This window comes from Lichenostomus cassidix, chromosome 1Aa (assembly GCF_008360975.1).
Source record: "Lichenostomus cassidix isolate B80296 chromosome 1Aa, HeHo_3.0, whole genome shotgun sequence".
Lineage (NCBI taxonomy): Eukaryota > Metazoa > Chordata > Aves > Passeriformes > Meliphagidae > Lichenostomus > Lichenostomus cassidix.
The window spans coordinates 55,552,335-55,578,633 of record NC_139480.1 but is presented as its reverse complement, the minus strand read 5'-3'; the positions used below and the strand labels follow the sequence as shown (position 1 = coordinate 55,578,633).

The following is a 26,299-nucleotide window of genomic DNA, read 5'->3' as shown; positions in this document are numbered from 1 at the left end:
TTGTCAAACGGCCACTCATAGAATTTTGGTCTCTCAAATGAGAAATTATTCTTACTGAAGTCAGGTGCTCTGAGCTAGTTGCCAGAAATCTGGAGATATATATATATATATATATACATATATATATATAAATAAAGCTCTTGGGAAGCATACTTGTGGTAAACAAAAAGGCAGCAGTGAGTTTTTTCCTATGGAACAAAATGCCTGGGCCACTTTACTGACTTGGAGCTTCTAATTTGCCAAAGCTGCCCTGGAACAGCAGTCTCCATGTGGAACCTTCATCCAAACACTTCATCTTCATTACAGAATAGTCAGCTCTATTCTGCATTATGGAATAGTTGGTGATAAAGGCAATGCAGCTTACAAAACAAATGCCCTTCTTAAGTTGCACATGCCTGTTGTTTGTCAGTCCTCTGCATTGCCACTGCCCATTTTACTGTGTGATCCATAAAAATATGCTGGCCAAAGTATGTCTTTACTTTAAAGAAAGTCTTGTGCCATTTTTTCTAACATAAGAGGTTCCAGTGGCATAAAAATAATTAATAGTAGTGGCAGAAAGAATACATTATATTCTGGTACTACACAACAAACTATAGGAATAAATTCTTGCCAGCTTAATTATTTTTTTTTAGTATTTTAAAATATGTACGATATTAATTACTTTCCTCGAAGGGGACACTGTTTATCTGCAACATTTCATCCAACAAGCTTTTTCCAGAAGGCACTATCAAATTTCCTCTCCAATATGCATTCCATATAGTCACTCTATTTCAATTACTGTCATATGGTGTGAACATGGTATGTATGAATATGTAGGCCACTTGGGCAGTTTTCCAGTTAAAATCTCTTCACTTGTAAAGAGCAGGCAATCTTAAACACACAGTTTGCAATGATTTTTTATCACAGAAACTAACAGATCTTATTAGCCTCTGATAGGAAGTGTCTATTGATAAGTTCCTGCAGTTACATCCTGTAGAAGGATTGTCTTCTTGTTAAGGCATGGGACAAAGGAGCCATGAGGTCTAGGCTCTAATCAGGAGCTTCCTACAGCCTTCCTGTGTCACCAGGAGCAGTCAGATATGTCGTGGTGCTGCTTCTCACCTTGCTAATGGTCAAACAGCAATATCCTCTGGCAGAATTAAAGACTGCTTTTCAAGGAACACTGCATCTCTTCACATTGGAGGGTGTTGTAGTAAGTGTCTTTCCCATAGAAGCTGCTATAAATACAGACAGAGTTGTACTTTAGTTAAAATGTGTGTCCTATCCATCAAAATTACATCAGTTTCTAGGAAAACTCAGAGCTACCATAAATTGTGCCTACATGTTTTACTTTATCCACTGTCACTGTTCTGCAAGCAAAGCAGGCATTGTTTTGGATGCACTGCAGTGGAAGTCTTTCTTACTTCAGAACTAAACTTAAAGCTCATTCAGTTTTTCAGTGACCTGGACTCCAGCCTTGCTGCTGGATGCCAAGGATCCCCAGTTGGTCATACCTTGGAAGTTCCAAATGAGAAAAGAAATGCTGCATTCATCCTGGCACAGGCAAAGCAGGCCTGCTCACTACAGTGGGATTATTCTCAGGAATAAGGGCTGCAGGCCTGCAACCCTAGAGATCAGCTACCAGAGGCATATTTTATGGAGACTTGTGGTTGCTGATTCTAAAAGTGGTGTTTTTCTAATATGAGAGAGATGGTGGTTACAAGGCTGTGCCTGTAACTTGCTTGCAAGAAGTGTATAAATGAAGCCTTGTTCTGTTTGTGAATGCTTCACAGTTTTTCTAATGAGAACTTGTTTTTCTTAATGTTTCCTTCTAAGTCTCAGGGGTTTTTTTAAGGCTAGAGAGACTATTAGATTGTCTAGTCTGACAAAACAAGATGTGAAATATTATTGGGCACAATAAACGCTGTTTAAAGTTCATCTTCATAAAACACATCTGGTCTTGACTGAAACACCATGAGTCAAAATTTCTCTAGGCCGTTCCTCCAAGTGTCACCAATGCTCTCTGATTAAAAGCAGAGTACTATTTATCTGTTAATTAGCTCAGTCCTTACTTTCTAATATTTGTTATTGTTCCTTGATGTGTGGTTTACTTACCTGTCTTCTTCCTGTAGGCTAAATGCAGAGCATAGCCAGGATGGGAGTTTTTAAAGGAGGTTAGCTGGGTTTTGTGGCCATGGGAAGGAGCAGTGCAGCTTTTCAACATCTTCTCTGTTCTCTGTGTGGTCCACAATTTTGGGGTGAATTCATCCAGCTTGCTATTTTTTGCTTGGTAAATAAAAGAAACATTAGTCCAGACAAGGTCCTCTGCCACAGAGAGTCTCTGCAGTTTCTGGTGGCAACTGGCTGTGATAAAGGCAAATGGGAGGTGGTAGAACAGTAATAATTCTCCAACTCTGCTCAGAATTCTGTGGAACAAAACAAAATAAAATAAACTCCAAAGGAAACCAAAATGCTTCGAGGACATCATCTCAGGATTTTGAACTCTTTTGTTATTATCTGAAATTATCCCAAAGTGAAAGCTAGCAAATTCACCTTGCAGTGGGTTTTTTGGGCAAGATTTTGAAGGAGCTTATTGTCTTCATGTTCAAATATTATCTTTGTTTTCTGAATATCTCCCAGTTGATGCAAACAAGGGGCACTTTAAAGCCTTTGCTGAAGTTTGAATGTACAAATCAGTGTGTTCCTTTGAAATGTTTGACTAACAATCTTTGATGGAAATCCAGACAGAGAAAAGATTAAAATCTGGCATTTCTACCTTTCAAATATGTTAATGAGGAACTTTTTTTGTAGAATATCTAGTGAGCATTGCTACCAATCACTAATGAGTGCAGCTTTAATTCTAATTTCTGTAGCTTTTTATCTATATTGCGAGTACTTTTAAAAACCTGTCTTACAGTAGGATATATGTCAAATTTTTCAGTGGATTCCTTTTTCTTTCTAATTCCTCATGTCCTTTTTCTTTTCATTAGAAAAATCACCTGAACAGATTCAAAATTAATTCTTTTTGCCTTAATCAAAGTTTTCATGCCTTATAAAAGCATAAATTTTGAGGTAAAGAAAAATGAAATTCATGTATTCTGAGAGAGTCTCATTTTATACCATTTTCCCCCCCAGATTATGCAAAAAACCAAAGAACAAGGCTATTCATGTGTATATTTTTAATGATGGGTCTCAGAATGACAAAGAAATTAAAGTGTTGGATCAGTCAACAGTTCCAACACTCAGGCAGTGGTTTGTAAATTCATCACTGTGTGTCATTCACTGAAAAACTGCTTTATCAGAAAAAAAATTATTGCAGTAACTGATTCAGTTCCCAGTATCACCTGTCTCTCTCGGTGTTTTTTTTAATAACAGCTCTTAATCTCCACTGTTCACTAATAAAAATATTTTAATAAGAGATAATACTGTAATCCAAATGCCTATAGGTGCTTGAATCAACTTTTCTGCCTGTGTAATTGCTAGCACTTTGTTCAACCCTTTTTAAAATTGCTATTAAATCTCATTCTCATTTTCTGTATTAATAGAACAAGAATTCATTTTTAGTGTACCCTCCGAGCAGTAATGAGCATTGTTAACATGTAACAACAATGCTCAAGGGGAAAGTTTTCAAAGCTGGCCTAACCTTAAGGCTTTGCTGTTGATGTACTACAGAGTCATCAAGCCAAGAGCTCTTACAACTAGTCCATTTGGAGAGTTCAGCTGAATGTTTCTGCCTAATATATTGGAAGAATTTTAAATGGTTTAGGTGGTGACCTAGAGAGAAGGGGGATTTTTTGTTTAATACCTTAAGAACAGAGGGGCAACATTAAAAAATTAATGATACCACCTGCTCATTTTAAAGTGTATCATATCATGCTTTTGTTCTGATGATTTTGCTTCCATACAGATTTTCATAGGAGGTTAATGGGAAAACATTAACAAGGCATGCAATATTGCACATGGGCAGGGGAGCTGAAACATAGTCATTTAGTTATAAACAAACAATAGATGTTACTTTTTAATTGCTTTTTTCAGAAGCCCAGTTCTGCCTTCCTGAAGAACTATTATCTATCTTTTTAAATTCAGAATATTATCCTTATTTGTTATGTATAGCAAAAATAAACCTGCCTAAAGCAGTGGTGCTTCACTGATTGCAACTGAATGCCTTGGTCACAATAAACCAGCCAAGACCCTATAGATTAAAAGTCCTGTATGAGGTGCAGCACAGTTACCTCCTGGAGTGCTAGAATTTGGCATTGAGTCTTTAGGTTAGCTGATGGTGGTGGAAATGGCTTAGCCAGTCTCTGTTGGGGGTAAAAACTGAGAGACTTAAACCGAATGTACTCACAGAATAACATCATTTTCCTTGCTCTTTTTGAGGTCTTGGGTTCACTACTGCATAGGATATAAGGATATATTTTATAGGATGGTTGAATATTTCTGCAGAGATCTATTCATAAACTGTTCCAAAATCTGAAGCCAGTAGGGAAGCAGAGGTGGAAATGTTCTTTTGTTGGAGATTAGTTTGTCTGTGAAATGAATGACCAAATTATTGTCATTTAGCCATCTTGTTTCACAGCACTTGGTCACACCATTGCTCTTTCCTTGGGTACAAGCTAAAGATCATCATGTCCTGAAACATCTAAATGTGAATAGACAAATTCAATAATGCAAAAGCTGAAGAATCATGAAAGTCTACAAAATGTGCTGCATGTTGTGTATTTCTGTGCATTTTTTGAAATGGGGGGGAGATATGGTTCAATCTAATTGGTTAAACAGGTTTCAGGCTCTTGTAATTTCATAAACTCATGCTTTCCATCTTAGAGCTGGGCCTGATACTGCTTTTTCTGTAGAATAGTTGGTTTGTGTTGCAGACAGCGACTTTTAAGAGAGAACTCTAACAAGGGACCTCTCACAAAATTTTATTTAATGTTTGGTTTTAATTCTCAAAATAAATCAAATAGAGGAGAGATGTTGATTCTGATAACAGGACAGAAGGTTTTACAAAGCATGAATGAAGGCTTTATAGATTTTCTTTCACCCCTGCTTCCAGGTTACTGGTGTGTCTGTCCCTGAAGTGAGAGTAAGGCATACATTTGAAATTCCAAAGATTCTATTCTTCACCTGAAAATAGGGCTTGCTCCTGGGTTGTTGTGTAGGAAAATTCATTCCTGGGGCTTCATTTAGTCTTTGCATGCATTGTCAGAAGGTGGCTGATGGCACTGCTGTGAGGAGGAACCACCATGCAGCCTTTGCCCAGAGACCTCTGGAAGGTGTGCAGGTTCTTGGACACTGTGCTGTGCATGTTTCATGTTGTTTAGTTCTTGCGATTCCATCTGTGGATAAAGATTCACGTGGAAAAGTCTTCCCCGGACAGAGATTTCTGTAAAGCTCAGCCCTCAGCAGGCCCTGTATGGCCTGTCAGGGATCTCCAGGGGGCTCAGGACTGCCAAGTGTCCCAAGTGTCCCAACTGTGTTATTTTACCCTTACATGTGAACTAGACATGTTCTCTGATATCTAATCTATAGGTTAGCAGCAAGCTTGAACCTTTCCTGCCTAATGGCCATTTGACTTTCTTTTGTCTTTTTCCCAACAATATGTTTTGCTGGGAAAAAATACTGTTTTTCCCAACAATAGTTGCCTACATTTGTTTTGTCTTTTTTTTTTTTTTTGCCAGGGAGCAAAAGGAAAAAGGAAAAGCTTTCCCTAGAACTGCTCTGTCACCTCCAGAGTCTCATTATGTTTGAGCTGCTCCCTAGTCATGTATCCTATTTCTTAAACAACCATTGCCCCTCTGATATATTAATTCATACATAATGCTGGCTTGGTTTTCCTTGAACTGCCTGCTGTAGTTCTTCCCTAGTTCACAGAGACCTTGTTCCTTTCTCCCTGCTGAATTTGGGCTTCTTTTGAAAGAATGAATGGATATGAGCTTCAGCTGATAAATACATGTATTTGAATCTGTGACTTATTTGGGGCTGGATTGTTTTTGATGACTTTTATCTGTAGTTGATTTGCATCTAGTTGGCTCAGACTTGCTGGGGGTAACACACTGAATAAATGAATAAATACATTTGAGGAAAAGGCAAGAAGAGAGGAGATGAATGAATGGGTGATAGGGAAAGAGAGAGAGACTGAACGGAGTGGGATGGATAAATTGGTGATTAAGAAGTACAGAAAAGTAAGGATCCAGAAGTAACCCAAGCAGAGAAAAGAAACAAAAAGGATTTAAACCTGAAAATAACAGAGTCTGAAAAGAATGGAGTGAAAAAGAAATAAGTAAGAACTTGGTGACTGATTACACTTAAAAGAGCAGTGGGCTACTTTTAACTGTGTGAAAGGACTGGGAGTGTGCACCATCAAAGGGAAGAGTTTGTACAGGGAATAGCAGGATGATGCCCAGGGCTGTCCAAGATTCAGAGCAGGAAGTTTTGCCAATTCGGTCAAGTTAAGGGCTTGTGTACTGTGAACTCACATTAGCAGTGTCTCTGCACCTTTTGCACAGCTCCATGTGGAATAATCATGTAATGAATCCTCATTTTCCTCTTTCAGACTTGCTGGTTTGTGTTGGCCACATTTCTTTGTGCCCTCCACCCTGACCTTTGTTCTTCTATCAGCATATAAAATTAACTGAGAAACAACAGCAAAACACCTGAGCACTGCTGACAAGACTTCTTAGACTTAGCCATATCGAAGTCACCCATTTTTTTTCACATCCAGTTCTGTGTTTCTGCATGTTTTCCCTTGTCATACTGCATCTCAGAAGCTCTGCTAGCACCTGCAGGCAGAGTATGTTTCCTCAGTGTTCCACATGTACTGCACAGCACTAGTCATGCACAGTGTGTGTCCTGAGCAAGGTTGCTGGGGCTGAGGAGGGAAAGCCTTTGTTAGGACATCCCTGCTCTCTTAGGTTCCTGCCATGGGAGTTCCTCCCTGCTCACAAAGCATCAACAGTTGTTGCTTCTCCTGTCCACCATGTTTATTTTCTCCATGTTTTATTTGGAGGTCGGGGAGCTTCCAGGCACTCACAGTTTGCCTACTTTCTAACTGCTTTTGACCTCTGTCCCTTAAACTCTTATTGCTTTGCTTAACTTTAAACAGATGACTGTGATTATGAGTATTCACATGTTAATAATAAAGTATATGTTTAAAGTGCCTTACACAAAACATTTCCACTCTGTGTCTGCATTGCATCTATGACAGAAAGGGTTCTTACAATTAATTGGGGCTTATAATAGTTAATGGACAGTACTTTACCATTGATATGTGTATATTTATATTGACTCTAGTGCTTCCCCACAACCCGACTGAGAGTGGACTCGCACAGTAACTACTGAATAAAACTTGGACATTCCCAGTCCCAAACACCTTACAGCCTGGGAAAACACAGATGACACTGCAAATAAAATAAAGAAACATAAAATGGTAGCACGGAGACTCTCATTCCAAACAGCATATGAGTTTAACGTGGGTCGATGCATATTGCTGGTGGAAATGCTTTTGTGCCTGTGTCATCTCAGGAAAGGAAAGATTGTCCAGTAGCTCAGGCAAACCACGAGGATTAGCCTCAGTTCCCTGTTTTGAATCCCTAAAGACACAGGGAAGCTGGGACACTTCTCATGGTGACGTCTCTCATTCATCCCCAGAGGAATGAGTCACAAAAGCGAAGATGACAATTCATGTCTTGAAACGTACATGTGCTAAGTAAAAAATACCCATTGGAAGGAAAATATATCATCTGCAGTAGAAGTTTTGGGAAGATTACTCATTTATTGATGATATCTCTCCTGTCTTCCCCCCACCCCAATTTTTTTTTTTTTGTTCTGTTTTTCCAGCAGTTGTATGCTGCCCAACTTGCTGCGATGCAAGTGTCTCCGGGAGGCAAGATTCCTGGCATTCCCCAGGGGAACCTTGGTGCTGCCGTGTCCCCTACCAGCATCCACACAGACAAGAGCACAAACAGCCCTCCACCCAAAAGCAAGGTACTGTACCAGGCCTGTGCCTCCCAGCTGCTGGCAGCTTTGTTCCCAGCATGGCTTCCTGAAAGGGGAGGATATTGTTGCAGAACCACTGGGAAGAATTTAGCTAAGAAATGCAGGGAGAAAGCAGTCTTATTTAGGTGACAGCAAGAGCTTGATAAAATGTGTCCTTCCTTTTTGTTAGTGTCCTCTAGCATGATGTCCATGTCCTTTATCACGTTAGGAGAGATTCTTTGAATTGACAGTACTGTCTTATTTTTACCCTAACAGTAAAGCGGCACAGATTAAAAATAACCAGACAAATAAATAATACCATTGTCAGCTCAGTGAGATACATGTCCAAAGAATAAAAGACATGGCTTGAAATCAGAAGCTGCCGTGTTGATGAATCAAGCTCTGGGTCTAGGCTGTCTTTTTTCTCCTTAGTGTAGACTTTCTGACTTCCTGTAGTTTTTCCTTGGCTTGGCATCTTCTCTTAGAACAAGAAATCACAAAGTTGTGCAGTCCCTGATGGTAGCTTGTTGGCTTCTGGGTTTTGGGGTTTTTTAAAAGTGTTTGGTTAGCAAGTTTGTGCATTTTACAAGGGGGTTTTGTGTGTGGCTGGCAGCTTGTGAGATCTCCTACACTTAAAATCTTGATGTTGTTTTTGGTTCTCTTATGCAGCAGGAGAATTTCTGATGAGATCTAAGGGGCGCAGTGTGTATTTTGTGGTAATTGCAGGATTATAAGGCCTGCCATATCTGCTGGTGACATTGAGCATAACCATTTTTAACTGGCAGCTGTCAAGATCAGCTCTGTTCTCTCCTGTGTTTTATTGCTTTTTCATATTTTTAGGTGTTCCAGTGCCTTTGGCTTGCAGTTCCGCAGGAGAGAAAAAAAACTTATTTTGCAAAGTGGGGGAAAAAATAAACTAAAAAAGTGGGCCAAAAGGAAAGGAAGGGGGCTCCAAAAGGCTGTGAAATTGTGCAGTGTAAGCCCTGTGCTGCATGCTGTTTTCAATCTGCTGTGTGCCAGTTGGAGGCTCCAGGAGAGCGCAAGAGAAAGAGAAGGGATAATGCTGAGAAATGATAGAGTGGCTGTGACCTCCAAGCTCAGCCTGGAAATCCAAGACATTGATTTCACTTAGCATTCCTGCTGAGAAATCCGACGGAGTTCAGTTGTAATAAAAGAACAAGATTCTGTTCTAATGGTAATGGCGTATGACAGACATATCACTTTGTCTGTCCTCAGCACCAGAGAGAGGGGAATTGCAGAGAGGTCGCCTGACCTGCCTGAGCTGTTGTGCGAGTGCTGCTCTGAGCTTTGAACTCCAGCCTGGAAGCACAATTATTTATAATACTAAACGATAAAGAAACCTTTATCGAGCCTACAGTAATTAGAATAAAGCTTGCACAATAGTGCAATGGCCTGGCTCAGGAAGCACCCTGGCAAATCTATCACAATGGCAGAAACTAAGCTTATGTGTTGGAACTTTACACCTTTGTTTGTGTCTGTGTGGATCTTCCTCGGCTATTTCAAAGCTTGTTCGTGTTCAACAGCTCCAAAAGTTTATTGTGTTTGCTGATTTTTTTTATTTTATTTATTTTTTCTCTTGCCAGGGGATATCTGTCTGAATTTCGCAGCCATTTTTTTAAATTTTTTTTTTTAATCCCCAGCAGCAATTTGGTTCCTGAAGTTAGTTTGTGGTGATCTTTCTTGCTGTTACTGTAGATCAGACCTCCACAGATGACTAGTTAATGCCTCAGACAAGCTTTCGATAGATGCTGTTTACTGAATCGCTATTTTCAGCCCACAGTTTACACTGGCACAGCTTTGGTAATACTCTCAAGTGTTTGGAGACAAGGAGACAGCCTTACCTGAGAGTGTGTCAAGCTACTGGCAAACATCTAGGTCACTTCTGAAAAGCTGTGGCTTTTCCCTCTCTTGTGTAGTGTTAAAGTTAGTGTGCTGCTCTTTGCAAGGATTCTTCAAAGTCGGCCTCAGCAGCAGATGGAACAACTGTTGGCTCTAGAAATGCTGAGAAGCATCAGGGGGAGTTTGCCAAGGATCATCCTTTAAATCTAGTAAGACTTGAAAACATCCCTGAAACTCCTCTAAGACCTTGGCAACTCCTGTTCTGGCAAACCTTTTATCAGTGGCCCTCACCAGTGTTTGAACACTGTCCTGGACAGACTACCCTGGCATCTCCTGTCATCTTAGTGGCCTTTCAGCAGATGTGACCTGGAACAGTCACATTCACTTCCGAGGGTTCTGTGCTGTAACTTTCAGGAAGCCATGAAGTGGAGATGCCGTTATGCTGTGCTGCACACATTCTGTCAGGTTTTGGTTAGGAAACTGAGCTGGTGTCGTACATTCTTCCAAGGAGAAATCCGTGCCAGAAAAACTGATTTAAGAAACAGAGCTAGTGGAGCCTGTCCAAAAGAAAAACGCGTGTGTCTTGCGGAAATGGATTTTAACACAGCTTCTTCTTGAGCAGTTTTAAAAACAGCCGGTATGCTAATCATACCATTCAAATTTACCAAGGCCTCCTCCACAACCCGCTTGAAAGGCAACTATCTTTGAAGTTTGCCAAATTGTGCTGGATTTCCAAAGTCTGTCTTAAGCACATTTTGCCTTTGATCATGTAAATGCTTGCATGCTGCTCTGTTGGGTGTTCAAGGTGGCTCCCGAGTAAGCAGGAGAGAACAGGCAGAGGTGCAGATAAGGACTAGGCAGAATAACCTCCCAGCCCATCTCGTGACTCACTTCAAGCCTCTTGCTTGTACAGGGCCACAAGATTAAAAAAAGCAATGTTGTAGAGAAAATGTTTATCTGAACAATGACCATGCTACCAGGACTCTCACCTGATAGCTGCAGCCCTCACTGGCTGCAGAGGAGGTGCTTTACACACTTGAGTAAGGACAGCAACCTCACCCTCACTCGTAAACAGGATGAACCCTGTTCATCCCTGCCTTTGTTTCTTGCTTTTTACGTGGCATGGATAAATATAGCATCTAGTGCCTGCCTGCTGCAATGTTCTAGCCCTTTCCATGTCACCTTTCAAGTGCAGCAATTCTAGAGTGAGTTTTCAATGTAGCTTGTAAATGTAGCTAAATGATTCCCCATATTTAGTGGAGCACAGTGCATTGTCTGTAGCATCTGGAGCAATTCAGTGTGAAAAGTGACAGGAGAGAATTCCTGGGCACTTTTCTTTTAACCTTGTTGCGACCTCAGTCCTAACCCGACTCGCAGTTGTGTCTCCATCAATGACAAGAGAACACAGATTGTCCAAATCAATTTTATTTTGTTCTTTTCAAATACTTCTGGCAGTGATGTTACTATTTGTTCAGCAGTAGCACCTGGGAGCTGTGACAAGGAAAGGAAATGTGTTTCAGACAAGCCAGAAACAGCACTAAGCAGCTGGATATACACAGTCAGATTCTCCTCAGCTGCAATATTCAGAGGAATATCGATCTGAATCTTTAACTAAAGGTGGTGCTTTATTTTCACATTATCTGATCACCAAAGCGAACACCTGTGATGGAATTTTCTTCATGTCACCCATAGGCAACAATTAAGTGGCCTTTGAAAGTTTTAGAGCCTGCACAGATTGGCCTTAAGATGGCCAGAGAAGAACTCCTTCCATTTTTGAGGAGTGTCTGCTGATGGTGCCACAGTTGCTGGCGCACAGACCGGCTGTGTCCTGGTTATAGCAAGATGGGCTTGCTCCATTCTCATCCAGGGAAGAATTACAGCCAAGTCACTATTGAGTTTCTTACCAAGTCTGTGTGAGACCAGGGAGAAGATAAAGAATAAGAGCCTTTGGAAATGGGCATTTTAATTCAGACACACCATAGGCTGTGTTGTTAGGAGAAATAAGTAAACTATGGGGAGCCAGTGGTGGATTTTCCTATCCCAGTCAAGAATGATGATGGGAATACCTAGTTTCAGTAGGAAAGCTTTCTTAAGTCAGGGTAAAAATATAGTGGGGAAAAAAAGGGAAACATCTGAAGGAAAGAAGAAAGAAAAAGGCCCATAAAACTCATCTGTATGATATTTCTGATTCTACTTCAGGCAAATTGTTGACGTGAACTTCATTTTAGATGACTACCTTAAGCAGCCCTGTTAAGTAGGATGTATTTTTCTCTCTTCCTCTCATCTCCCCCTTTCATATGATGGTGCAGAACGTAGAATTTTATCCTGGGGAGATCTTGGGGCAAACATGAGTCTCCATTACATGCACAGCTGCATCAGCTCACTTACTACATCACTCTGTGACTATGGCAGAAGCCTGGCTGTAAAGTGGACATACAGATTCCTTGTAGCCTCAGAGCTGCCATTTTGGAACATGTTAAAGGAAAGTATTCCATCTAAATTAAAATATCCCAGTGGCTGTGTACAGGTGATGAAAGGGCGTGATTGTGTTGGATGGGGCCAAATCCTTACCCCTGAAGAGTAGGGAAGAGGAACCTATCTGAAACTGACCCTTGGCACATGTGAGGCCCCGTTAACTAAAGGCAGTCCTTGTCCTCTTTATTGGTTGGAGAGCTCAGCAGCTGCTGAATGCCTGCCCAAGCAACAGGAAAATAAGGCATCCTTATTTTCATTAGAGTACTGAGGTATTTTAGAGTGCAGGACAGCAGTTCGCATTAAAGTGATACAAGACACAGCATCCCTGATAAAACACTGAGGCTGTATTTACAGAAGTTTTATCTCCAGCATTTGCAAGCTCTTCTATTTTTGAGAGTTTCCAGACTGGACATGATTTCTTATATGCCACTGATTTAAAAAAAAAAAAAAATCCTTGCTAAATTAATCTATTAAGCTTTTCAGCACCGGAATAACAATTAGCACTAGAATATTATACATCAGTACATCCAAAACATTTTTCAGTGATTGCATTTCCCAATCCCCTTGCCAGTGCATCAGACAGGTCAGAAATAGCTGTAAGATAATCAAGGAAAAGTTGATAGTGCAGATGCAGTGATGTGTAGGGAGCTGTAAACTGAGACCTCATCTATGCTATGCTCTTCCTTCAGTATCCCTGTCCGTCCTTGTAGTTAATAATCTCTTTACCTGGAAGTCTTCCTCATTTGCTGCTCGTGGTTTTGATCCTAAATAGTAAAATGTGGAGTTGGTGATGGAATCTTTGAAGTTGTTTTCCTCTTCCTTGCTCTTCTTTGTATATATGACATGTAGGCATATAAGCAATGACTTTTTAAACCATTTGGTGGAGCCCAGTGAAATTATGAGTATTAATGGAACTTCTTAAGGTGCATTTCTAAAACAGAGAATGTGTTCCAAATAATAAAAGCAATGTTAATAGCAGTATCTAAACAGCAGCAGCATTCTGCTGGCCTAACACCCCTCTCTGCTTTCCTAAAAATAAATTAGATACATGGAGGGGCTCCTAGGGTGCTTTTTCAGATTAACTGTCCACGGCTCTTGTTTCCTGATATCATGTCTCTCTGGCAGGAGCATGTCTCACAAGCAGACTTTCCAGGCAGTCAACCCTTGTCAGCCTCAGCTGGCACTTTTTAGAATGAAAACTCAGAAGAAAATATAACAAAAAGGGGGGGGGACCCTCCAAAATCTCTGATCACAAACCAAAAGTGAGACACAAATCAAGCAAGACTGCTGCATTCCTGAAAGAGAGGTCCTCAGAAATCAGACAGGGAACAACAGAGAGGGGCAAACAGGGAGCAACAGAGAGGTGCAAAGCAAAGTGGTGAAAAACAAGCACTGTGTCCTTACTAGTTCACTGCTGTTCTTTGCTGCTAAAGCCTTCTACAGCTGATGTAAATAAATAAACTGTTGGGGTGGGCAGCAGACAGTAGTTTTCACTATTTTATTGCTGAAATGATCCACATCATTGGCTTCAGAGTGAACACCAAGGTATTCCAGCAGGCACTGAGACTTTCAGGAGGCTCTTACCAAAGCCAGGTCCAGTTCCAGAATCCCTCAGTGTTCAGGAGTGTTGGGATCTGGCATTTGGTTTTTGCTCTGTGCCTTGGAAATACCTGAGCGTTAACTTTGCAAAAGCTTTTCGACAGAAGTGTCCATCTCTCAGTGTGATCAAAGAGCTTGAATTAGAAAGATCAAGAAGAGACTGGATTAGTCCCAAATAAGAAAACAGTGTCACAAAGTCAGGGTTTTTTTAATGCCACTGAGAGAGCTGTTGAGCTGATGTTGCCAGTTGGCCACAAAGTCCTAAAAATAGCAGTAAAAGGGCTTTAGGAGAGCATGCAATCTGGAGCTGCATAATGAAAGAGAAAAAAATTTATTTTTCTGGTTGCAGTGGTTTTTGCTGATACTCCTTATGTTTGGGTGGGCTTGGTCTATGGGGAGAGTTGAAAAATATTTAGAGGAAGGTATTTATGCTGAAGAAAGGGAACCAGCCATGAGGAGTAATACATGAAGTTCACCTTGGAGTGTGTAATTCTTTACTGTTGGGCGGGTGCCTGCTGTGTGTAGCAGCACTGAAAAGATGAGGCACCAATATTAGGTCTAAGTTAAATACAGATAACAAACCAGGAAGTTATGCCAATATCAGATTAATTTATAGTTTCCTTCAGAATATGAAATTCTTATTAAAGTAAAGGTCATCCTTTATTCCAGAGATTTATTTTCCAGACTCTGAGCTGTTAAGAGTCTCTAAATCAGGAGATGTGTTTATTCCAGGAGCACAGGCTTGTGCAAGTGGTAGTAGTGCAGCAATGTACCTTTTCCATGGATTAGGAGACTGCTTGAAATGGAGCAGAGAACTCTCACTCTCCCAGATATTTCTAGAAAGGCCCCAGGACCTTCATGTTAGGAATTAAATCTTCCCTTTTGCAGCTTCTAATTAAGTGTTTGTTAATAGTAAAAAAAAAAAAAAGTGCAGAGGCTGTGTTGGCAGGCCTGTGGGGTGGACAGCAGTTCAGCCACCTTTTACCAAATGCAGAACTCCTTTCCAACAAAGAAAGGGAATTTCTGAGGTGATCAAATCAAATTCTAGTCTGATCAGTCTGGCAGCTTCCAGAAACTGCTTGTTTTGTCTGCAGAAGGGTGGTTTGTATCCACGTTACATGCTAGCTTTGAAATTAGCTTCTCTTGACACGTTCTGACAGAATGCAATTCAAACTAAGCAGCAAAGAAATACATTTTTCAGTAAGTATTCCTGTACCCACAGCTGACTGATAATCATGTAACAAGGGAGCTCCAAAAATATTTTAATCTGAAACATTTTAATCTCTAATCCCTGGTAGCTGTGGATAGCTGAAGAGAGGCAAAATTTAGCAGCAGAGTGGAAAAATCTGTTTTATTTTCAAATTCAACAAGACAGTTTCTTTTAGATTAGTATTAACTTTAGATTTATATGAAGTGCTTGGCAACTACTTCACTCAAGTTTCTCAGAACTCCACGTTTCGTGTACAGAATGCAGTTTGAGTTGATCAGTGTAAAATGAGCTCTTGCAAAAGAGGGATTCAGAGACATTATGTGGAAAGCATCCCCTGGAGTACACGTATTTTTCAAAGCTGTTGTGGCTACACCTTGTGATTTTATAAAAAGAAAAAACTTCCCAGGTCCTGCAGTCTTCGGACTATGTGAGAATCTCATTTAAACAAAAAGCTTCAGGTTGTCATGCCTGGAATTTAGAGATTGGCATAAATGTATCTCAAAGGCTTAGGAAGCAGCTGAGAAAATTAATCTATGAGTTACTATTTTATTCAAGTGGGATTAATTTTCAGTCTCAAATCATAGAAGATTTCATGTTGACAATTCTGTTAAGGCATAAATACTTCACAGCAGAATTAGGCTTTTTACTGTAGAATCTCCCAGTAAAAGTGCTTCAGTAGAATGCAGAGAGAACATTCAGGAGTATCCAAAGAACATCTCAGGCAGACAAGCTGACGCAACAAACCACTGTGGATTTTGATGTAATATGACGTGATTTAACATATGAAACCAGTTTAGAATTACAGTCTTGATCATGTGCCTTTATCCATTAGTGCTGTCAGACTGGGACTTCAAATGTATACCTTTCATGCTAATGAATGAGTTTAGTTTCTGTTTGTTTCATTTCAAGTTGCTGCGTTTTTCCCTGCTGGTTCTAAAGAAAGGATATGCTATTGCCAGGACTGGTAAAAAAAAAATTTAGGAAAACAGTGTTTGATTAAAGATTTCTGAGTATCTTGACACATGGAGTGCACGGAGGGGAAGACCATGCAGAGAAAGACAGCGCAGAGAAAGTTTCCCAGTTTTGACTCAACGACGTTACAGACGGATTGTAACTTTTGAGTTATTTCATAAGCTATTAGTGTTCCTCCAGCTTTCCTGGGTGGCTGGGGCAGCACCTGCCCATGGCTGGGAAGCAAGGGGCCTGTGTGGGGATGGGGAGATGAAGCCAGGAGGTTGTGGCAGGCTCTGAGCTGACGTGACAGGCAGTGACATCACACGTCATGGCTCAGCCACATCGCGTTACGGCGCTGCCAGCTAACACGGCCCAACAGGACTTATCCATGGCAAAACAGGCACAGAAAACTCATTGAAGTTGAGTTTCAGGGGTGCATTTATTCGTCTCCAGAATGCTCCAGAGAAGGCTGGGAAGCAGTGTCCCGGAAAAGGGAGTAATACAGTGACAGGATTAGTAAAGTGGCTTTAGTTAAGTGTACAATCAGGAAGAAAACATCCTTATGTAGCAATTCTGGAAAGTGCTTTTGTTGTGTGGGTTCTTGTGAATTTCTTTCTTTCCAAAGGTAGCTCTCTCAGGGAGAGCAGTCATTCCAGGTCACTGATTATTTTTATCTTTGGCTGTGCTAAGAGCTGTATAGGCTTCAGGTTACAGCTGTAAGTTAATATATTTTGAATTTAGCTTGTTGGTTGCCTCGGTAAATCTTGAGCTCTGCTAATCTAAACTCTTGTCTTTTTTCTGCTTTGCTTGCAGATCAGAATGACCCCTTTTTGTGCTTATTTTCAATGTTCTTAATCTTCTCTGAAATGATCTTCTTTCCTTTTCTGAGTACTCTCATCCTAGTTTCAAATGTCCACAGAAAATAGAGTCTGCAATTAAAACTCCGAGATGCATTAATATATCTCTACTTGCTTACTGTTTGTCATAAATGGGTGGATGGCCTGTGCTTTCAGCATTTTCTGGAAAGGCACAGACCAAATCTGGGGTCAGGAAAATTCAACACATACATACACACAGGCCTTATGCACACTCAACTCACACAGACTAATGCTGAGGTGAAAAACAATCTCACATTTGGACAACTCCCAGCAGTTTTACCAGCATGATATCTGAAATTTCAAATGGATGCAGTGTGTCCTGCTACTGCTTTTCCTGTGCTGCTGATCCTCACCCCCAAATGATTGTGGTTCAGTGCTGTGTGGAAGGATTCCCAAAGGATTCCCACGATGGTATCATTTGGGACTCACTTTGTAAATCACTCTGGGATCAAGCAGAGCAAAATAATGCTGTATAAATACATGTTGTTACTGGTGAAGAGATAAAATTATCTTACACTTACCGAGTGTCCCAATGTCTTGTCTTGATGATAATTAACTGGTGACATGCATGTTGAGTCAGTGCTCTAGGATTTGTGCCCAGAATAAGTCACGGAAACATGGCAGCTTTAATATGGAAGAAAAGGATGAAGGGGGCTTTTTTTTTCTCCTTTTTCTTTCCTTTTTTTTTTCCCTTCTGGATAAGATAGAAAAACTGCCCAGAGCTGGCCCTGTTCAGAAAAAACAAATCAATCTCTTCAAATTCTTTTTTTAAGATGTCAACTTCCCTCTCATACACTTCTGTGAAGACAAAGAATGTCTTAACATCTGTATGGAAGTCATCATTAAAATAAAAGGAGATCTGTAGACATCAGCTATAAATCATCAAGAAATAGCTCGTGGGTAACCTTTGACACAGTTGAACCTACTTGAAATGAGCTAGGACTGGATTCATTGCCTTTAGTGAAGCCAGTAGGTGGACTAAAGGTCTCCTCTCTGTCTCTCTTTCCATCTCTTACAGTGTTAGCTTCTGGGAGGTGAAAGTGTTCTGGCTGAGTGATGGAAATGCATTTGGATGTGTTCTTAAATAGACATTTGTTTTACATCTGAAAAGAATAGGTTGGTCTTAACAGTGTGGTACTGGGGGATTTGAAAAGTATTTTGTGAGGCAGTTGTCTTCTTTCAGCTTTACAAAAACTATTTTAACCAATTGTTTAGGCTTGGGGAACAGCATGGAGTAGCTATTGTGTGTGGATGCATGCGTGTTCTCCAGAATTAGCAGGGAAATGGTAGATAAAAATCTGCCTAATTTTACATAATAGAATTTTGGCATTCTTGTGATCTGACTTCAAATTCCTGCTGAGTTTCTGCAGTGCAACAAAAATACTAGTTTGCAGTTGTTAATTGTAATTTCTAAGATGCAAGGTTTTAAAAGGAGCTGAAAGTATTCAGCATCTCATGGGGACAAACTATGAGTCTTACTAATGAATCCAGCAATTAGTGGTTCATTGTGCCTGCCAGCAATTTGGCCCCAATACCGGTCCTGATGGTGATTTCATTTCTGCTGGTGTGAATCAGGAATAGGATCTGAAGTCTGTGCACCAAGGGGGGGTTGAATACTTCTCCAGCACTCTTCTGTTTGTATTCTGCATTCAGCAGAAAATAATAATAAGAATAGGTAGGGTCAATAGTACTTACTAAACTTAAAAGGTTGCACATGGTGGTGTCCCCATGCAGTTTCGTAAACATGTCTGATGTATGCCCAGTTTGCAGAATAAACCCTTTTCATAGGTGAAAGGTTGTATTTTCTCCAATTTTGTAAGAGAACTGAGGCAAAGGCATGGCCCTTTGCTTTCTGTAGCCATGTGCCCTCGGACAAAACACTGGAATTTTATGTTTGGTGGGATTTGATGATAACTTCACAAAGATGTTAGTGACCACGTACAGAAGGTGAGATAAGGAGTGACTCACTCAAATTCACAGAGAAGGTTTGTTGGAAAGTCAGGAACTGAACCTGAGTCTCTTTGGCATGGCCTGAGGAATCAGCAATTAAAAAAAGGCATGACTGCAACAATTCCCAGCCATTCACAAAAGGTGTTTTCTCAAGTAGCTGACCCCACATACGAGATCACGGATGGGGTATAATTATAATATTAAACAATTTTTTAAAAAAATGTAAATAGTAAACATATATTAAACAATTTTTTCTGTGAGTGCAGCATTTAATGAAGGAGCATGTGTCGGCTTTGAACATTCCCTATAGTACCTTAAACTCCCTCCAGTTTCTGTAACTGCTGATTAGATTTCATCTTGCTGCTAAAAGGAGGCGAAACGTAAAGATATCCAGCAAGACAGAGTTGTAAAATCATTTTGATTTTAGTGATCTGGGATGTTGGTAATAGCGTGCAAGCATTAAAGACAGATGAGCTTTGTGTTGATAGTTTCCCTTTGAAAAGCTGTTAGTTGGAAAAACAAATTGTCAAGCAGGTCATATCTACAGTTGCAAAACATATTTTGACATTTTTGTTACAGTTGTGTGTATCTATAAATAAATACAGTGTACCTTATCTTTGCACTACATATTCCTAGGGCTGTACTTGCTGCCTCTCTCAGTGAAAAATCTACCTAGGCTACATAGAGATATCCAAAGTCAGAGAAAGCACAGGTGTTTTTTGAAAAGGAATTTCTTAGCCCCCTGCCAGTTGTCCAAGCTGTTTGAAATCTCTTTTCTTTCAAGGTCTTTGGACTTGTTTCTTCTAAAGTTTTCAACAGCTGGGTTTTGGGTTTGGGTTTTTTTTGGTTTTTTTTTTTTGTTTTGTTTTTTTTTTATTTTGTTTTGTCTTTTTTTCCCCCTGAATCTTAGCAACTATGCAGCATCTCTGCCTCTCCTTCCTGACCACAGCAAGAGGAGGGGTCTGTTGCTAATTTGTTTTGATATGGTTCGCTTTGGTCTGTATTCTTTTTGAAATTAATTCCTTTTGCAGGTGTGGGGTTAGAGGTGGTGGTGTGCTCCCAGCGAAGGTGTCATCCACCACAGAGAGGAGGTGGGAGGCTTTGATCAGTGTGGCTTCTGTTTTCTTGTTGTTCATTTAAAATGTACCAGTTTGTAATGCTGTTTGGCTTTGCAGGTCCTTGTTTTATTTCCTTCCAAGTCTTTCCCCGTCCTTTCAGGTTTTGTTGTTTTTATTGCTGTTCATTCTGCGTAACATTTACTGCGGATTATTTTGTTGGAAGGTGGTGACTCAAGGTTCAGTTTAGGCAGCAACAAAATCCAGCCCAATATCAATTTCTGTTTTTTAAACAGCCTGGTTATAGATGGGAGAGGGCATTATTAAGGACACAACTCCGCAAGTTTAGCCTTCCGGGTTTTATTGGGGCAGAATTATGCAGAAAGGATTTTAAAAAAATAAAAAATTAACCGAGGCACAGATCACTCCAGTTTCTACACAGCAAAAGTTCAAGAATACATCGCCACAGATCAAACTATCAAAGAAACCCCAAACACTGCTCTGAGGAAGAGTGGCTCTGTTCTTCCTTATGACTCAGCTGTTTACTCACTGTGTGAGATTAGGCAGATCATTTAGCCACTTTGTGCCTTATTCTTCCCAGTTGGAAAATAAGGCAAAAGCTGTCAGAGTAATTATGAGCTCTACTTAATTAATAATTCCTATGGTGCACCAGGGAAGTGATTTTTTTCCCCTCTTGCACTTTACTAGTTGCCATGTATTTCAGTGGGGGCAGTCTGGGAGAAGCATTCTTTGTAGGAAGAATCCTTTCCCTTCCTTTCCCCCACAATTTTGTGATCCTCTCTTAAGTGTTTTTCATGGTTAAAATTGTGAAAAATTGGTTGCCATCTTCCCCTGCAGGTTTGCAGTATCTGCATCAGTCCCTGCTGACCTGTGCCTAAATCACTCCTCCTGCTTAGCCTCTGACTACTGAAGCACTTTATTAATAGCATTATACCAAATAAACAGGTGCAGCAGTGGTGTGAGAAATTCAGCTGAACAGTAATTATTAGATGCAAAAAGCTAACAGCAGGACCCAAGTTTGGCATGAAGTACAGACTACCAGAATCCCAAGTGGACACTCTTTCTGCACTGGCTCACTCTTTCTGCACTTCACTCATCATTGACCCTTCTCATTTCAGGACAAACCTGGCAAGATTTGCTCAGAAGCAGCTTCACTGAGGCTTTTTTGTGTATGAGGCTACTGAGTTAAATTTTCACTCACTTAGAGGTGCTGAATGGGAAGAGGAGTTTTCATTATGAGGTGGAAGTAAATGCTAAAAGCTCTTTGTTCCTGCAGTTTTGTTTCATGCTGTACTGAAAATCCAGTTACTGGGTCCTCAGCAGTGTGGTGAGCATCTCTTCACTTTTGCTGGTTCCAGTCAAACAGGAGAGCAAACACCCAAGTAGAGGAGTAATGGTGATAGGACTCAGTAATTATCTTCTGTGTGGATGAAAATGAATGCTCAAAGTTTGGATCTGGGTTGGGATGAGCATCCATAAGCCATCAGGTTTCCCTAGGGGTTGGTGAGATTGAAAGCTCACGTTCAAGCAAAATTAGCCTAGAAATCTCATGCTGGCCGCTTTCCTCAAACACATTGTGCTATTTGTCTGTGGAGATTACCAGCAGAGTTCACAAGGATGGTTGGGCATTTTGACAGTCCAAAGCCAGCCAGAAGCTGCGAGTGTGGTAAGGAGGATGCATCTCTGAAGGTTTGTGAAACTAAACAAATGGATTTTGGGTAAACACATAGCAGTCTGTTCGTTTTGCTAAGCTGCAAGCCCTGGTGTATTCTGTTGGCCAAGCAGCCTGCCTTGAGCTGCTCAAGACCCCAAAGGGCAGGGTCCCAGAGCAGCTTTTGTCTTTGCTGAAGACCTTTAAAGAGTTGCTTCTGTGTGCAGTGGTCTGACGAGATGCTGCACAAAACGAAGGCCTTTCCCCCAGGTCCCCACTGGATACAGACTTTGAAGAGCAGTTCTGTAGCTCTCTCCCCAGACACTGCTTTGGGCTGCCCTGCAGCTGAAATGTCCCACTCTGCCATGTCTGAGATGGCAGGAGGACTAAAATGATCCTCGGCTTCTTTTGTATTTTCTCCTCTATTATTTCAGTGTCAGTATTCAGTGGCTTATAGAATAGGGACTATAGAGAAAGTGCTGTGCATTGCACACCAAGGTTGTGGGGTGGAGGGGAAGGAATCTTCCAGGACCTGCCACGTTCATAACAGGGTCATTTTGCATGCTTCTCTTTGCTTCTTCCTGTATCTTTTTGGTAATCCTGCACACAAATTTGGGAAATGGCACTGCCGAATATAAAATGAAAACCATGCAGCTCTCTCCGGTTTTTACTGTGGCAACGTGCAGGCCAGGCAAAATCAAAGCTTGGGGTTTCCAGGGCAGCAAATTAGTTGTGACTGCTGACTTCTTTCCTGGCAACTAGGCTTCCCGTAAAGAAAAGGGGAAGGGGAGGATGTTAGGGATCTCTCAGAGGAACAAGACTCCAGAAAATATCCTCACTGAGAGTCTCTCATGTTGCAAAAGAGGACTGGGGAAAAGTCCTCTCTGTCCCAAGTGCTACAAAACAGATTAACTTGCGGTGTTCCTGCTCCACTTTTCTCCAGGACCAAGAATGGAGACTGTGCAATAATCCTCCCAGTGGATAAATCAGCCTTTGGGAGTAATTTATTCATTGAGTAGTTGCCTATAAGAAGCAGACCGGAGAACAAAAAGAATAATTGTCAGACGTATAAGACAGCTCAGTTTCCCCCTTTGTTTTGAGTCCCATGAAGAAGAGTATTTGGGCAGTATTAGTAAAGCATTGACTTTGGTTGGATAACATGCTCTGACTCCAGAAAGTATCTGCCTTCTGAGAGAAACTCATTCAGGAAAAGACAGAGCAGCACCATTAAAAAAAACCTGCTCTGGATATAGAAAAAACTCCACGCAGAGATGTTTCTGCACCATCACAGAAGTTAAGGTCTGTGCACTTTGCAGAATCAGAAGGAAAGACCAGAGTTGTTCCTCATACCTGCCATCAGACTTGTCTTCAGTGCCTTTTCCATTCTAACCAGAGTCAAGTCATGCCTTCTACTTTTGGTGCTGAAACTTGTGGGCAAGAATGTGATAAAGTGACTTCTTTGAGCCTGAGAAATAAGCATGTTGTGTTTTTTACCACATCATAACCAAGATACCTAGTTTTATGTCTCTTATCTGTTTTTCTGTGTAGTTAGAGAAATTTCCACCTTTGCAGGAAGGGACACATTATTCTTAATCAAAATTTGTGAATGTGGCAGGAGGAGGTACAGCTGCAGATGAGCATTATCTAATTCACCCATCCTGTCATGTGAGCATCCCTGCTTAATTTAATACAATTATTTCATCAGCGAGGATAATATCAGCAGCATGATTCATTTATACAACATGTTTCACAACTGCCTTTACCTCTTGGCTTCTTATTATCACTACTGATAGTTTCACCATGAGTGGCTTCAGAAGAAGGGGAGGGGATTGGAAGGAAGCTGCCAGAGTCTTTGAATATGTGGACAACTCTAGTCTTGAGGGTCACTGATTCCAGAGGATTTTCTTTGCATCTCTGCTGTTGCACCTCGGTTCCTTATGTGTTTTGGTTAGACATTTTTGGATAAGCAGGAGGCTGAATGGATAAGCCACTGAGTGGCTGCATTGTTCAGTGGGCAACAATAGCATCACTGTCTTCTGCCCCAGACGTGCCAGTAAGTGCTCCATATTTTGCATTTCTATTGAAAGGAAGATCTCCAGGAAGCAGAACCAGGGTGGGGGAATGAGGCTTTGTTTCTGGTGAGGTGGCAGAGACAATCTTTTAGGAAACGCCCCCTCCCTGGCTTCTTATTTCTAACTCATTATTTGGCTGTAATTTGTACTGTCAAGGTCATTTAAATAGGCAGCAAGACGTGGCGAATGTGTTCCCAGAGGTCATGAAAAGCCTCTTTAGCAGAGCAGGCTGGGCTGTGCTTATGCCAGGTCATTTAAGCACATTTGTACTGCCAGTCAGATGATACCCAGAGTAGTTCATGATTTTGTAATAAACCCTGCAACCTGGACCTTCAGCGTGTGCCACAGTGGGATCCAGCACTTGGCTTTCAATGACAGCACAATAAATCAGTAACTGTATTTTAATAGTGCACTAATCTTAAAATATGTGAAAAGGAGAGAGATTATCACATCCTAATGAATCTTCTGGGTTCTTCACCACCACCCCCCACCCCCACACCACCGTTTTTTCATTCTCTGAGACTGGTTCATTCATCTGGGCTATCAGTCAGTCTTTTATTCAGCCCTTGGTGTTGAAATAGTGCCATTTTTAATAAATGGTTTAGAGAGTTTCTCAAAATCAGATTTTATCCCCTTCTTTTTCCATATCTGTTCTCCATAGAGATGAATTAACCTTTTATCCTAGGAGGAAGTAAATAGAGACAGCATGATGGAAAGATTAGAAAAGACACCATTTCAGCCAACTATTTCAAGATTGGTGACTGCGAGTCAGAATTCCTGGGTCTGTCTGAAGCTCTGCCGCTGTCACTGTATGACTGTGGCCAAATCCCTTCCTTTTCCCTCTCTTTCATTTTTTCCTCCCCTGTTAATAAGCACTTTGTGTTAACCTAGCATTTTACCTTTTCAAAGGACCATGCAAACCTCATAAAAGCAGTGTGATGCACACTCAACTTGCCAGCAGCATTTCTGTTTATGTGTTGCATGTCAGGCACTTAAACTCAGAGGTTTTCTGTGTCTAACATTTAAAATATGACAGCTCAAAGTTATATTAATCCAGGTTGAGTGAAGCCTACAAAATACACCTCTTGAATATTTTATTCACACCCCGCCCCCCCCCCAAATGCTGGTGTAGATGAAGGATTCTTCCTTTCCTCAGGTACCTAGAGATCAACCTGGAAAAAAATCTAGAACAAATCAAGGATTTAAAGTTCCCTGAATTCAAGTTTTGGTTAATGAGTCTTCCAGTCCTGGGAAGCAAATCAGTTCTCCCTAAAACAGCAAATGTTCTGGCACTGCTGTGATACAAGGGATGGGAATCTCTTTACCAGTGCTTTGCTTTCTGTGGGTACATTTTGTTAGCCCTCCTTCACGTGTTTTTGCTTTCACTTTCTCCTCTACATTTATTTTCTGTGTGTGCATGTGTTTTGTTTTGTAAGATAAACGTGCTACTTTAAAAGAGCCATTTCATAACCCTTAATCAAGATTATATTTTACTTTCATCACATCTGTGTTTATATTACTACAAGCCTTTTGAGTCTTAACGTCCTCTAGTCTCAGCATTAATTGTTTTGGCTGATATATAAATAAATGTTTGACTTCAACTCTTTAAAAAATACTGGCTTGGGAGAAAAACCACACCTTATCAATGTCATCTTAGAATAGCTGCATTTCAAAAAAAAGAAGGGACCAATCAATACTTTCTCTAATAAAAACTGGGTGCAAGGAATAGTTCTGGATTCTGTGATCCACTGCATAAAATCAAATCTCCTGGCTGTTGAAAGATACCATCTACCTGAAGAGAAGATGCTACATCTGGTTTTTATCTTTTATGTCTCTTATTTGCCTGAGCTGTTTTACACACAGCCCTGGCATAAGCGAGAGAATTCTGCTAATCTCTAATGTGGCAGAATGTTAGCTGGGAGATTTTATAGTTAAAATATAAAAGTAGACTAACATCTAATTCTTCTTGTGGTTACACAGGCTCAGATCAATAATGAAGACAGTATAGTTCTTGATTTAAGCTGGAAGAGCAGAGGGGTTTGAATTTATGGCTGCAAAGAGGGAAAAGAGTAAAATGTTTCACTGGCTATAGGAGTGAAGATCCTAACAGTCATCTTCACACTTAACGCAATTGTATGTTATTACCTATCCCCCAGGTCTTTTTTGGAGTCCTTTGGAATTAATCAGTGTAGTTCCACTATTGTAAAGGAAATTACTTAAATTATTACCAACTCATGATGCAATGTAGGATTTCTAAACTGTCTGACTGAATTTTTAATGCATTTGACTTCCAGCGAGGATTTGAGAATGCTGTTTGAAATAGCAGAAGTAAAAATGTTATGAAGACCAAACAGTGAAGTAATATCATTTTGTAAATACATATAATAGCTGAAAATTGTTTACTTATCCTCCTTTATGAGAACCAAGCTTCTGTGACCTCCGATTAATTTACCATTAGCCTGAACACACAATGAAAGTGAATGAAGGGGCAATTTGGAATGACATTTATCAGCTCTGGAACTGTCGACTTCTATTATTTCCACAAGGCCTTATATTTCTTGGCTCCAGAGAAGGCTGTGCTGACTTGAATGAAGAAGAGCATTCTTACTACCAAGAATAGT

The 26,299-nt window shown here is 40.6% G+C and overlaps 1 protein-coding gene across 11 annotated transcripts in view; it reads left to right on the top strand.

The window, feature by feature from the left end:
• Positions 1 to 26,299, top strand: part of SOX5 (SRY-box transcription factor 5) — a 283,017-nt gene that overhangs the window by 218,324 nt on the left and 38,394 nt on the right. For 8 of the 11 annotated variants that reach the window (XM_085049155.1, XM_085049154.1, XM_085049153.1 and 5 more), the window contains one exon: positions 7,816 to 7,962. The exons of 2 other annotated variants lie outside the window; for them this stretch is intronic. In XM_085049155.1, coding sequence (XP_084905281.1) covers positions 7,816 to 7,962 — 147 coding nt within the window. The remainder of the gene's footprint in view (positions 1 to 7,815; positions 7,963 to 26,299) is intronic. One more of the 11 variants, XM_085049148.1, reaches the window with a different exon arrangement.